The sequence below is a fragment of the Hippopotamus amphibius genome, chromosome 1 (assembly GCF_030028045.1).
Source record: "Hippopotamus amphibius kiboko isolate mHipAmp2 chromosome 1, mHipAmp2.hap2, whole genome shotgun sequence".
In the NCBI taxonomy this organism is placed as follows: Eukaryota; Metazoa; Chordata; class Mammalia; order Artiodactyla; family Hippopotamidae; genus Hippopotamus; species Hippopotamus amphibius.
Window position 1 is genome coordinate 186,034,157 of NC_080186.1, and position 12,615 is coordinate 186,046,771.

The 12,615-nt window shown below is 42.8% G+C and overlaps 1 protein-coding gene across 6 annotated transcripts in view; it reads right to left on the reverse strand.

Annotated features, from left to right (window-relative positions):
* Nucleotides 1–12,615, reverse strand: part of MCC (MCC regulator of WNT signaling pathway) — a 430,355-nt gene that overhangs the window by 94,759 nt on the left and 322,981 nt on the right. For all 6 annotated transcript variants that reach the window (XM_057737620.1, XM_057737622.1, XM_057737624.1 and 3 more), the window contains one exon: nt 2,931–3,073. In XM_057737620.1, coding sequence (XP_057593603.1) covers nt 2,931–3,073 — 143 coding nt within the window. The remainder of the gene's footprint in view (nt 1–2,930; nt 3,074–12,615) is intronic.

The window sequence follows — 12,615 nt, forward strand, 5'->3', positions numbered from 1 at the left end:
AAAAAAAACGATCTCTACCCTACTCCACCCTTCCCCCAGCAAAACAAAACAAAATTCAGAGCAAAACCACCTGCTCCTTTTTCCTTTGGCTCCCACATTGGTGATAGGCCCTACCGTCCATCCACTGTGCAAACCAGACACTTACGGGACACCCACACATGCCTACCTCCTCCTTCACCATTACTGATCCTTCGGCAGATCTTGCCAATTTTCTAAACTCATCTGCTTTTCCACGTCTCAGCTGCCATCACCCTAATCCTAGCAATTTTAGCAATTGCCCATCTTGACTTTTGCAGTGGTTTCCCAGCTGGTCTCTCCCATTCACCCTTGATCCACTGATTGTCTTTACTACAGAGTGATTCAAAACACAAATCTGATCATCCCATTTCCTCCACCACCCAGTTACAGTAAGTCCCCTGCATTCGAACGAGTTCTGTTCCAAGAGCACATTCGTTAAGTCCAGTTTGTTTGTAAGTCCAACAGACAGGCGAGGTGTGCAACTAACACAGTCTGGCTGTGTAGTACTGTACTGTAATAGGTTTATAGTACTTTTCACAAATATATAAAAACACAAAAAATGAAGATAACACTTTTAATCTTATAGTACAGTACCTTAGAGTACAATAGTACCAGCTACATCACTGCTGCTTTCACGCTTGCTTCTGGACATCCTCAGCTTGAAATAAAGATACTGTACTACTGGTACAGGGAAGAGCTAAATCAGACTCCACATCAGATCTGTTTGTTTTGCATTAACCTTCCTCCTCTATTGCTTTTACTACAAGTTTAGAATGTTGCTTTATAGCCTGAAATATACAGGATAGCCCATTCTCAAACCTCTGACCTTTAACGATATAACACTTTTCCATTCATTAAAGTTGCAGAACAAAGAATAACACTTGACTTGTTGGAGGTTTACAGGAACATCGTGACCTGACCTATGCGGACAGCTGCAAGAACGAAGGATTCTGGCACCAGGAAGTCTGCAATAACCAACAACACCCCCTTCCCTTTTTAGTATAAAAGAAGCCTGGATTCTAACTTAGGTAAGATGGTGGTTTTGACAGGCACAAGTCGGCCATCTTCTCAGTTTGCCAGCTTTCCGAATAAAGACGTATTCCTTGCCTCAATGCCTCGTCTCCGATTCGTTGGCCTGTCATGCGGCGAGCAGAGCGAGCTTGGACTCGGTAACACTACTGTACTCTAGACAGTACTGTAAAGTACACAAAAGCACAACCACTTGTAGAGGACACACGCACGTGACAATGCGCTCCAGGCACATGAACTAACTTATGTGACTGCAAATGCAAACACACCTTTGCATCTTTGAAAGTTTGCAACTTGAAGGTTCTTATGTAGGGGACTTACTGTATTAAAATCATCCAGTGGTTTGCTGTGTTTTTGAATAAAGGTAAAACTCTCTAACATGGTCTATAAGATCTCGCCTGATGTGGGGGACTTCAGTGGCAGTCCAGTGGTTAAGACCCCATGCTTCCACTGCAGGGGGCACCAGTTCGATCCCTGGTCGGGGAGGTAAGATCCCACATGCTGCATGGCATGGCCAAAAAATAAAAATAAAAAATCTTGCATGATCTGGCTCCTGCCTGCTTCTCAAACCTCCATCTCCCATCTCTGTGCCCTCCACACAGGATGACCTTTTTTCACCACCTTGAATTCACCTGTCCCTCTTCCCCGAATGCCACTTTCTCTTTTATGTACTCAATTCCTACCTATCCTCCAGTTCTCAGCTCAAATGTTACTTCCTAGAGGAAGCTATCCTGGAATTCCTAAACTGAATTCCTCTGACACACTGCCATGGTACTATGTTTCTTGGTGTTATAGCACGTATATAGGTTGATAATTAAATATAAATGTTTAATATTTGATTAAAGTCTCTCTCTCGCCAATGAAATTTTGAGTTCTATTGTCAATTGTACTATACTTACTCTTCCTTCTCCTCATTCTTTTCCCATCACTCCCCTGTACGTAAACATTTCCTAAGATACAGTGCCTCTCCCCATTTCGACTCCACACCCTTTCAACCATAGGGATTCCCTTACCTTATAACTTCAAAGCCTTTATCCTCAACCCCAATCTCTTCAGAGATCCAGTTAAGCATCTCTAAGGAGCCCAGAGGTTTTGCAACCTTTCAACTGAAGCCCATAGTTGGAACATTTCACTTGGCAACGTAACACATATACACATCCAACAAATATGTTTCATGAAACAATACTGTCATTCTATTTTTTTCTATTTGATTTCATTTAAAAATACTTTATTTTTTCATATAATTTCAAGACCCACTAACGGTTATAACCTGTAGTTTAAAACATACCATACCAACACACTGTACCAGGTATTTCCACATGGACTTTTCTTTTTTTTTGTAGAGATACAATACTTCCTAAAACCCCACATGGACATTTCTCTACAACCTCATATATATCTATTTCCCAACTCATTTCTAAACCAAACTCCCTTACTAAGGAATATAATCATTCTCCTAGTCATTCAGGATGAACGTGTTAGTCATTTTGGATTCCTCTTTACCCCAGAGTTGCTGAAACGTATTGGTCCTTCCCCGGCAGTCTGTTGCTACTTACTCCATCCTTCCCACTCCTGCTGTCACAGCTCAGATTTTACTGTAACTTGGGATACTGCAATAGCCTTTTTAACTGGTTCCCTACTTCCAGACTTTTCAAGTAGAAGGTGACATATGTTTGAATCACAAGGCAGAAAGGGAATTCAGCTCTTTGGTTCCATTTTGACCAACAAAGGAGCACGTAAAGAACTGAAATGGATGTGCCTTCATCTACTCAATGAGTTCCTTGACTAATTAAATTTTTATTCAGTCTGCCTTATGTTTCTAAAGTTCCTATTACAATCCAGAAACCGAACTCTGGCTTTGTGGTAACGGCTGGCAGACTCACCCATGTCTGCAGTGACCATGGTGGACTGGTTTTCAGGGATGGAGACAGAGGTCTGGTCTTGGTCCACACTGCGAGAGTCCTCGTTGACCTCGTGTTGACTCTGGCTGAGTTCTGATCGCAGTTCTGAGTACTCATCCTCCTCCCTGAGAAAAAAAAGGAAGTCAGCCTCTACTGACAGAGACGTAAGGCAAATGCCTAGAGAATACGTCTTTTAAGGACAAGATAAAGACACTCAGAAAGAAAACAGATAGGTCTCCTCTCCAGGCCACATGGACCAGGATTCCTCTCAGACCAGACAGATGGGAACACCTACGATCAGTGCTTGAAACAAAGTTTGCTTCTGTGTCCACATCCATACCTATACACCAAACAAGATTCATCTATCAGCCCACCAGAAACTTTTCCCCCTCAAAGATTTCCTAAAGAAATTGGATTTCTTCACCCTCCTCAAATTTCGAGGTGAAGAAGGACTGAGAGTACCAGCACTCAGGCTGCAGTGAGCTGGTAAACAGGAGTGGCTCAGGCCAACACCACCAGGGTCCCACTGGTGGGCTTCCTTCTGGAAAGAGGACATACGAGTATTGAGGCTGGAGCGACTGGAAAACCAGCACCTTGTCTGTGCAGATCAGAACTGATGCTCTGAGAGGCACATGGGTCAGCATGTCTGAGAAATACCACTATACTCTAAAGGAAGTGGAGTTAGGGATAGGAAAGGAGGATGCGGTGCGGAAAAAAATGAAATCAGTGAGTGAGAGAATACCACTCAATGGTCTACTCCCTCCAATTTGCATTTGTTAGCAGGAAGACGACATTTAAATGCAGCCGTATTTCATCTGCCAAACCACACCCCATCCCCTTCTCAGCCTCTCATCCATCCCTCACAACCTTTGGTCTCTGAATTAGCTATGGGCAAGCTAAGAAAACTTAAAATTGTAATATGTATTTCAAAGCACACACGTACCTCCTCCCCATACCACCACCATCACTACACACACGCTGGATACAGACATGGAGAGAGCAAAAATTAACCCTCTTTGAAATATTTATTTTGCAAGTCAGCCAGAAAAGAACATTGTCAGGGGATTTAATTATGAGGTTGGAAAGTCCACAGGTGTCTGCTCAGCCCCTGTGGGAGGATGTCTGTGAAGAATGGTAGGAAGAGAAGAAATTCCCTCAACCTGGCATTCACTGTAAGTTACTGACAACCGGGGCGGGGGAGGGGTGGGGGTGTTGGGCAGAAAGGCCACAGTTTGGGGTGGACCAAGATGGTGAGTGGTGATCACTGGAACTTGGGGAAGAGGCAACTGCCATTTGAAGCCAGGGAGACACATCTATATTAGAGAAATAGGAAGCACTCTCCAGAGTTCTTGGTTCTCTCAAGAAATCAACATCCTTTTCAGGGAAGGAATTCAGCTGAAGCCCTGCTTTATAAAGTATTTCTAATAAAAGCCACACAGAAATCTGGGAATACTTTAAACAGATATAAACCCCCCAGACATGCAAAATATGAATTAGAATGGGAGTGGTGAAGGCAGAAAATATAGGTTAATGTTCTATGAATAAGTTAATTTTTAGACATCTGCAAAGCCAACAATAATTAGGTTTAGGAAAGAAAACAATTAAAAAGTACTCTTAAGAGTCACCTTTTTGGTCTAGCGGGTAATTGTGATACCTCAGCCCTCCTTGCAATCAGCAGTTAAAATCCTGATTTTAGTTAATGGGAGATTTTGTGTGTGATGAATAAACTACCTTTGTCGCATGGCCAATGTAATCAGCCTCGGCTTAGCTGAGATTGTTTCCCAGCCAAAAAAGCCAGATAAATGCTGCTGCTGTATCTCTGGTATAAATGGCATTTGCAAAATCTTTCATAGCCACCTTCAATCCTCTTGGCTTGGCAGGTCCCAAAACATATAGGGCCTGCCAAATCTCCTGCTTTGTAACAAATTATTAGAACAAATTTTATAAATGAGTGAATAGGGAAGGGGTGGGAGAAGGAAGCTGTTGATTACAGGAAACATTCCTTACTGAGGTCAGAGCACAGATTGAAGAATGATACCACACTATAAATGTCATCTTAGGCGGAAGGCTTTCCGTGTCATGAAATGCAAACTAAGCATCCTCATTCAAGGTATTTGAGCACCAAAACAAGGATAGGAAAGCAAAAACCAAACAGATGCTGTCTTCTGGGAGTCAAATATGTTCGTAACTAATTCTAACCTAAGAAGGATGCTGTGGGTGGACACAGAGGAGCATCTGGGGCTGCAGGTGGGCAGCGACCAGGGAAGACTTCCTGGGTGGAGCAGCACTAAAGATGAGTCTCAAGGCAAGCAGATTTTAGATAGGTCATGATGCTGCAAGGGTGCATGCAGAGACACAGAGAAGCCCTAGGACGTGAATGTGAACATGGACATGTGGAGCTTGGGATAGACGTTCTGGAGTAAATGAAAACTAAATGGGGTGCACGATGGAACCATGAGGCTGGAGGAGCACTCAGGCCGCTTGCTGAGTGGGCAATTTTAATCAGAAGGAGAATTTAATGTATTGAAGAAGGCAAATAATCAGGGTTAGATGGTAGAAATAAAGAAAAAAAACGTGTGAAATCGAGGAATTTAGAGGAAGGAGTAAGTGTTGCTGAGATCTTTAATGGAAACGGACAAAATAAGCAGCAGGGAAGTGCAGATGGTCTGTGTTTTTGACCCCACAGGGAGGGGCTGAGCTGAGCACACACGATCCCTGGTTAAGGTTCCCTCTTCTGGTAATCGTAATGAAGGTGACAAAACAACACAAGCGAACAAAGTAAACAGTAGTTAGAGGCAAAAAGCAACCTTGCAAGAAGATCATGTGCAGTTCTGTGCCCCCCAAAATGAGGCATTAAAAGGTTAAACTGAACCTAAATAAGAGAAATCTTGTGCAACCCTGTTTTTCCCGCTGACTTTGGTAAAAAAAAAAATTCTTGGAGTTGCACATCTTTGTCATGTCCTGAAGATCCTTGTTGGCATCGTTCCTGAAAGGAGGCTGGAATTTGGGACCGGGAAGCGACAAAAGCCAATGCTCTCTGGGCCCTCTGTAAGTTGACAGTCAATCTGGGACTGCAGCATTTGTAGAAGACTGATGCTGGCGGTTCTCTCTCTACTGTTTTATTCGGAAGCATTGGTCCATCCAGAGCAATGGAACAAGAAGTCGGAAACACCCTGCTGATCCGTGGCAATTTTACAAAGGCAAGAATCTGAGGTGTGTTTTCCAGGCTGCTCTGAGTAGCAGGCCGTCACCCACCTGGTCAAGGTGGTTTGTGAATGACACAGCATCAGCATCTCAAAGTGACTTTATTGTTTGCTTCCTTCCATGGTGTATACAGTAACTCTTGGTAAGTGATATCTTATTTCTTTGGGAAGAAATGCCTCCCCCAAGAACATTAACTGCTAATGCTGGTGAAAAGGAAGAAAATATGAAAATGTTCAAGAAGTGATCAATTTAAGTCAAAAAATCCGAAGCTTTGATAAACTGATAAATGTTGCCAATTGTATGCTATTGTGGTAGTTTCATAATTATGGAACTACAAAGTTCTCGGGTGTTTTTTCTTTGGAACATAAAGGATCATCTCACAGGATTCTAAATGTACATTATTTCATTCACTTAGAAGCATCTGTGAAGTGCTTCCAAGTTACTCAGTTTAGAGTTGCAATGATTAATGCTTGCTACTAGCTCAACAACAACAAAAAACCCCCCAAACGCTAAGGATTAGATTCTATACACATCTACATAACTAGCAGAGGCAGAAAAGCCACAGACTGGCAGACTGGAAGGGATCCTGGCGATCATCTAAGCCAGGATCAATACCATTGTTTTACAAAAAGACCACAGAAGCTTCTAGAGACTAGGTGACTTACCTAAGATTATGCAACTAGTTAGCGGCACAACCTAATTCCTAAATTTAGTACCAACAAAACAATAATCTGATGGCCTAAGGAAAATTTTTTTTGTTCTTTTTTTATTTTTAAAGAATCTTTCTCATTATTGGCTAGAGGAGAAATGATCTAATCAGAAAAGGAAAAAGTCGATGGAAGGATAATCTTATCATGCTTTCCAGACCTCAGGCTGAAGTACTATGGAATCCGCAGCAGTTGATAAAAATATTATTTCAGTAGCAATCCCTATACCTATTTTATCTTAGGGGTACATATTCATGCCTTGTCACTGGATTGGAGTGACCCAGAAGGACATCTGCCTGCCTTAGCAACTGTCAGTCAACTACGTCCAGCTCACCCAGTCACCTGTGTTCGTCTTTTGAAAAACAATGTCTCTCCTGCAATTAAAGGCAGACTTGCCTTGAAGTGGTCATCATTCTTTTAAAGAATGAAGATTTTTTTAGATACAAGGAGGAAATATATTCCACTGAGTTCTCTTAGGGGATCTACAGCAGGAAATAAGTGATGGGTAAACACCTCTTCTTATCTTTCCATCTAGTACAGAGGAAGTTCAGACCCACCTAGGAATCTTGCAGTGAATAACTGAACAGATGGGACTCTGAAATGCAATCCATCCTTGTTATCAATGAGGACCAGTTTTAACAAGGGCTGATATAGGATCCACATTCAAAAACTTCAAATAGTGAACAAGGTTGGAGTGTATACCACGTAGGAAGACAGAGAGAGAGAAAGCTACCTTATCTTTCTGGGTTTTGTTTTTTATTTCATTACATTCCAGTCTTTAGGCCAGAAGTTAATCAGAACAACATGTTTTACTGGGAAAGAAAGAGGTTTTGGTTACACTGTGTTTGAGATGCAGCAACATGAAGATGGACAGACAGATGTACCACACAGGCCAAAGTGTGGGCCTAAAGATCAGGAGAAAGGTCAGGCGCATAGCATAGGCATGAGATTTTAGTGACTGGATTATGTTAGAGTACACGGAGGCTTTGGATATTATCTATGTCGCTAAATGAGGAGCATTTTGTAGACAAAGAAGCAGAAGGGTTAAGTGCCAATGTCAAGGTGACACAAATAGGAGGGGTCAGTGCTTTAGGGCTGCAGTCATCCTGGTGAAAGGTATGGGGGAGAGCCCAGTGTAAGAGCCAGGGCTGAGGATGGATCTTAAGGACGGGGGAGAAGATCTAGGACTTAAAGGGCCGTGGAGGTTCGAGAAGAGTATACCAGCTGGGAAGGAGGATTTAAGGTTAAATGCTGCAAGGAAGTGCCAGTAACAAGAAAAAGGTTACCGGATTTTTTGGTTAAGAAATCATTGGTGATTTTCCAAAAAGTTAGCTTAGCTTCTGCTACTGCAACAAATTCCAAAGACAAGCTTAAACAACAGGAATTTATTTTCTCATAGTTTTAGATTTTGGTTGGCCGTCTAAAGTCAAGGTGCCAGCATGATTGGTTTCTGGTGAGGGCTCTCCTCCTGGCTTGCAGATGACTGCCTTCTGTGTCCTCACATTGCAGGGAGAGAGCAGGAGAGCGAGCGAGCTCTCTGCTGTCTCTTCTTATAAGGACACTCATTAATCCTATCCTGTGGTCCCCATCCTCATGACCTCCCAAAGGCCCATCTCCAAACACTATCACACAGAGGGGTTCACCATATGAACTGGGGGGGGGGGGGGGGGCACAATTCAGTTCATAGCAAAAGGAATTTTGGCAAACCACTGTGGTCAGAAGCCAGACAGCTGTGGGCTACCAAGCAAATGGGAAATGAGGCAGAAATCACGGACTACTCCTGAGAGTTGGCAGTGGGAGGTTGATGTTACGAGAGCAGCTTTTGGGAAAAGAAAATAATCTCCTTGGGAAACAAAAGATCTTATGTTTGGTTTGCTTAGACATCTTTTTTTCTCCCGCAGATCCAAAGTGAGCTACTGATGTATTTTTCCATTTCACCCATCCCATTATATAATCCCCTCAAGTCAGATGAGCATTAAAAAAAAAAGCCACTCATAACATACAGTTAAGTGAAAAAGCACATATTACAAAACAGTGTGTGCTATATGATCCAATTTGTTTAAAATATTCAGGAATAAAAAATTTTTAGAATGCCATAAATACAAACTGTTTAGTGTTTATTCCAAGCAGATGAGATTGAAGATGCATTAGTCAGGGTTCAGTTAGGAAAACAAACTCTTCTGGATGTTTCAAGTAGGATTTAATTTCGGCAGTTTCGTGGTTACAAAGCCATTGAAAGGACTGGAGAAGAGAAGGGTGGTTGAAGGCCACGCGGAGCTGTCAGATTTGCCAACACATCTGTGGTCCCCTCCAGGATGAGGAGATTTCTACTGCCTTCACATCTGCCCGCAGCTCCAGGGTCAGGCCAGTCAATGCAGGACCTCATGTTCACCAAAGCCTGCATGTCAGCTGCCCCCATTATGGCCTGAGGGACAATGGCTCCTTCCTCCTTTCTGCCTTCCAGATCCAGGTGACTGCGTCTCATTGGCAGAACCAAAACTGTATCCCAGAGCCCAGCTCTTAAGGGAATTTGGGAAGTAGTCCCCAGGGTCAATCTTCTTTGATTTGGGGGAGAGTAGAGAGAAGGGGTGGGAATGGTACCAGGTGCCACACATCATCTATCATAATCCACTGTCTTTGGCTACTTGACCACCATACACACCCTCTTATACCTACTTAAATTTCCAAGTTGCAGATGCAGTGACATCAAGCTCCTGTAACTATCCCTTGTTCAAATATAAATGTACTTACCTTCTCATTCAAATGGGAGACCCAAAGTCCCATCAGTAATTATATCAATTGTTAGGTGATCCTTCCTCTTCTAGTTTAATGACAAATTCACCTAGGTATCATGTAGCCTAACTATTAAATGCTAAGTTTCACCAATACCAACTCACCTTATATAACAGGAGAAAGTAGGAGAATAAAAAGGAAATGGCGTATATACATAGACAAGCAAGAACTTATGCAATCTAGTCATCCTTTTTGCAACTGGTTATGAGATTATAATTAATGTTTATAACTCCCTTCTTCCACTAGGAAATTCCTATTTCCTTGGTGTTTGGCCAGCATCTCAGGTGGTTAAAGTTCTTTACCTAGTGAAGCCATTAAACATCTTTATTCCTGAAGGGCCAAGGCCTAGGTGGTACTGTGATCCTCTCATCTACTAACTTTCATTCCTGGGCAGTATCTAGTAGGTACGCTAGGGAATCCCACAAGTTCCAGACATAGTCTTCCCTGCCTCACGCTATAGCAACAATCCAATCTCCTCTTAGTTGTCAGGATCCATCACTCCAGCCAGTACAGTAACTCCCTTCATTGCTTGTTGGTCCAGTGGCATGAGGCGTCCCCAGGGCCAGGCAGCAGCCAATGGAATTATTGCTGTATTTCCCGGTGAAGACCTAGTTCCTTGGGAACTGAGACTTCTAAACTAGCAGAGCTCAAAGTCGCAAGGATGAGAAGCAACAATTTTTTAAAGTGGGCTTTTAGGTATGTGAGTGAAAGGAGCCATTTCTACTTCCAACTCTTGGTTCCTAAACCCAGAAAAGCAGGGTTTGCTAGTTGGGAGCATTTACTACATGTGCAGGGAATTAAAAAATGTTACCACCCAGATGGTGCACTATGGTAGACCAGGTCCACTATGGGATGGATTCATGACGCCCCCTGTCACCTGATCTGCCACGGACTGAATTATGTGTTCTTGTCCATTGTCACCACCCCCACTTCCACATACTCCTAAAATCTGTATGTTGCAGCCCTAACCTTCAATGTGATGATATTTTGAGAGGGGACCTTTGGGACATAATTAGGTTTGATGAGGTCATGGCGGGGGGAAGACCCTCATTTGTGCCCTAATAAGATGAGATACCACAGAGCTTGCTTCCTCTTTCCCTCTCTGCCATGTGAGGACACAGTGAGAAGGCAGCCTTTTGCAACACAGGAAGAGAGCTCTCACTGGGGAAATGAATTGGCTGGCACCTTGATCTTGGACTTCCCAGATTCCAGAACTGTGAGAAATAAAGTCCTGTTGTTTAAGCCACCAGTCTATAGTATTTTGTTATAGCAGCCTGAGCTGACTAATACACCTTCACAAATCTCCATCCAGACTGGAAGACTACAAGTGTTTCAGACCCCAGGGGCTATCATCTGCTCAGAGCCAATGATTAGCCCAGAAGGTGGATATCTCCTTTTCCTACCATATCGTCTCCCTTGTGAAAGAGGTAGAAGGAAGACTGGCAATACCCGCGTGTGACAGGGCTGTAAAAATCTTCATCTAAAGGGCTCTGGATCTGTGAAGTAGGTCAGGTAAGGGAACTGGATGAGAGGCCATGATTCTCCATTGCAATGGAAAGTCAAGTCTCTGTTCACCAGGCAGACCAGAGTTTTTTTCAATTACAAAGATCAAGTAAAACTTTAGTAGGCTGCCCATTTCTATTGGTCCTAGAGACTCCATGATCAATTAGCCATTATCAAAAATCTCTATGGGCCAGACAGTTTTGATTACTACTGCAGCCCTCTTGACCAGTACAGTAGCCAAGCCCACACTGACTCCAGTAGTCAAGTGGCATCAAAGACCCCATTTTAATGATGTCATCTCCCACTCAACATTCCCGACTCCCATGGTCTTTGGACTCCTATGTTACACTAGGGAACTTCTGGCATTTCAACATTCTTTAATGTAATCCTCCAATGAATCTACTTTTCATTTAATCAAACTGCTGGAGCTAATACTCTAAATCCAGAATCTCTGACAGGAACAGTAGACACAGAGAATGGACCTGAGGACACCAGGGGAAGGGGAAGCTGGGATGTAGTGAGAGTAGCATCGACATATACACACTGCCAAATGTAAAATAGATGGCTAGTGGGAAGCTACCACAGAGCACAGGGAGATCAGCTTGATGCTTTGTGAAGACCTAAAGGGGTGGGATAGGGAGGGTGGGAGGGAGGCTCAAGAGGGAGGGGATATGGGGATATATGCATACATGTGGCTGATTCACTTTGTTGTACAGCAGAAACTGACACAATACTGTAAAGCAATTATATGCCAATAAAGATTAAAAATTTTTTTAAAATAAATAAAAATTCATCATCAACCCAACACTATATTCCTCCCTCCCTGGTCTAAAACACTTAGGTCCTAATTCTACACATATTCTCCTCAAGTTTCTGTGAATATGAATGAATAAAATTTTATGAATCTCACATATTTTAACTGTATCTTCCAAGGTCAGATTTTCTACTCATGCCCCTGGGGCCTGATTCAATTCGGCTACTTCTAGGGCTAAAAATAAAGAGAATGGAGTAGCAGTGAGGTATGACTATATCTGGTACCCTCTACCTGGGATCAGATTGCTACAGTCTCCAAGCAAGGTAGGACTAACTTCATCAGACAGGGAGGGGGGCTGCTTCTGCAGGAAAGGAAACTCAGCAGAGCGTGCAGGCTCTAGATATTCTGATTCATTAGAATCTACCCAAATGTGTCCATTCAAATTTTCACCATTTCATCTTTTCCTATCAGCGCTTAACCTTTAACCTAAGAGATCTGACGTGGCTTTGAATTCAACTCACAGTGGAATTCAGCAACCTGCAGTGTCCGATTCTTGACTACATTAGCCCCGTGGCTATAAGAGATGGGAGAGTCTTCTAGGGCAGTCATGGAAAGTCCCTGGTTCTCTCATTATCACCTGAGATAAAAATTTTAAACTATGAGACTGTCATATCTTTCTCTTACGCAATTCAGTATGGCTTAAATG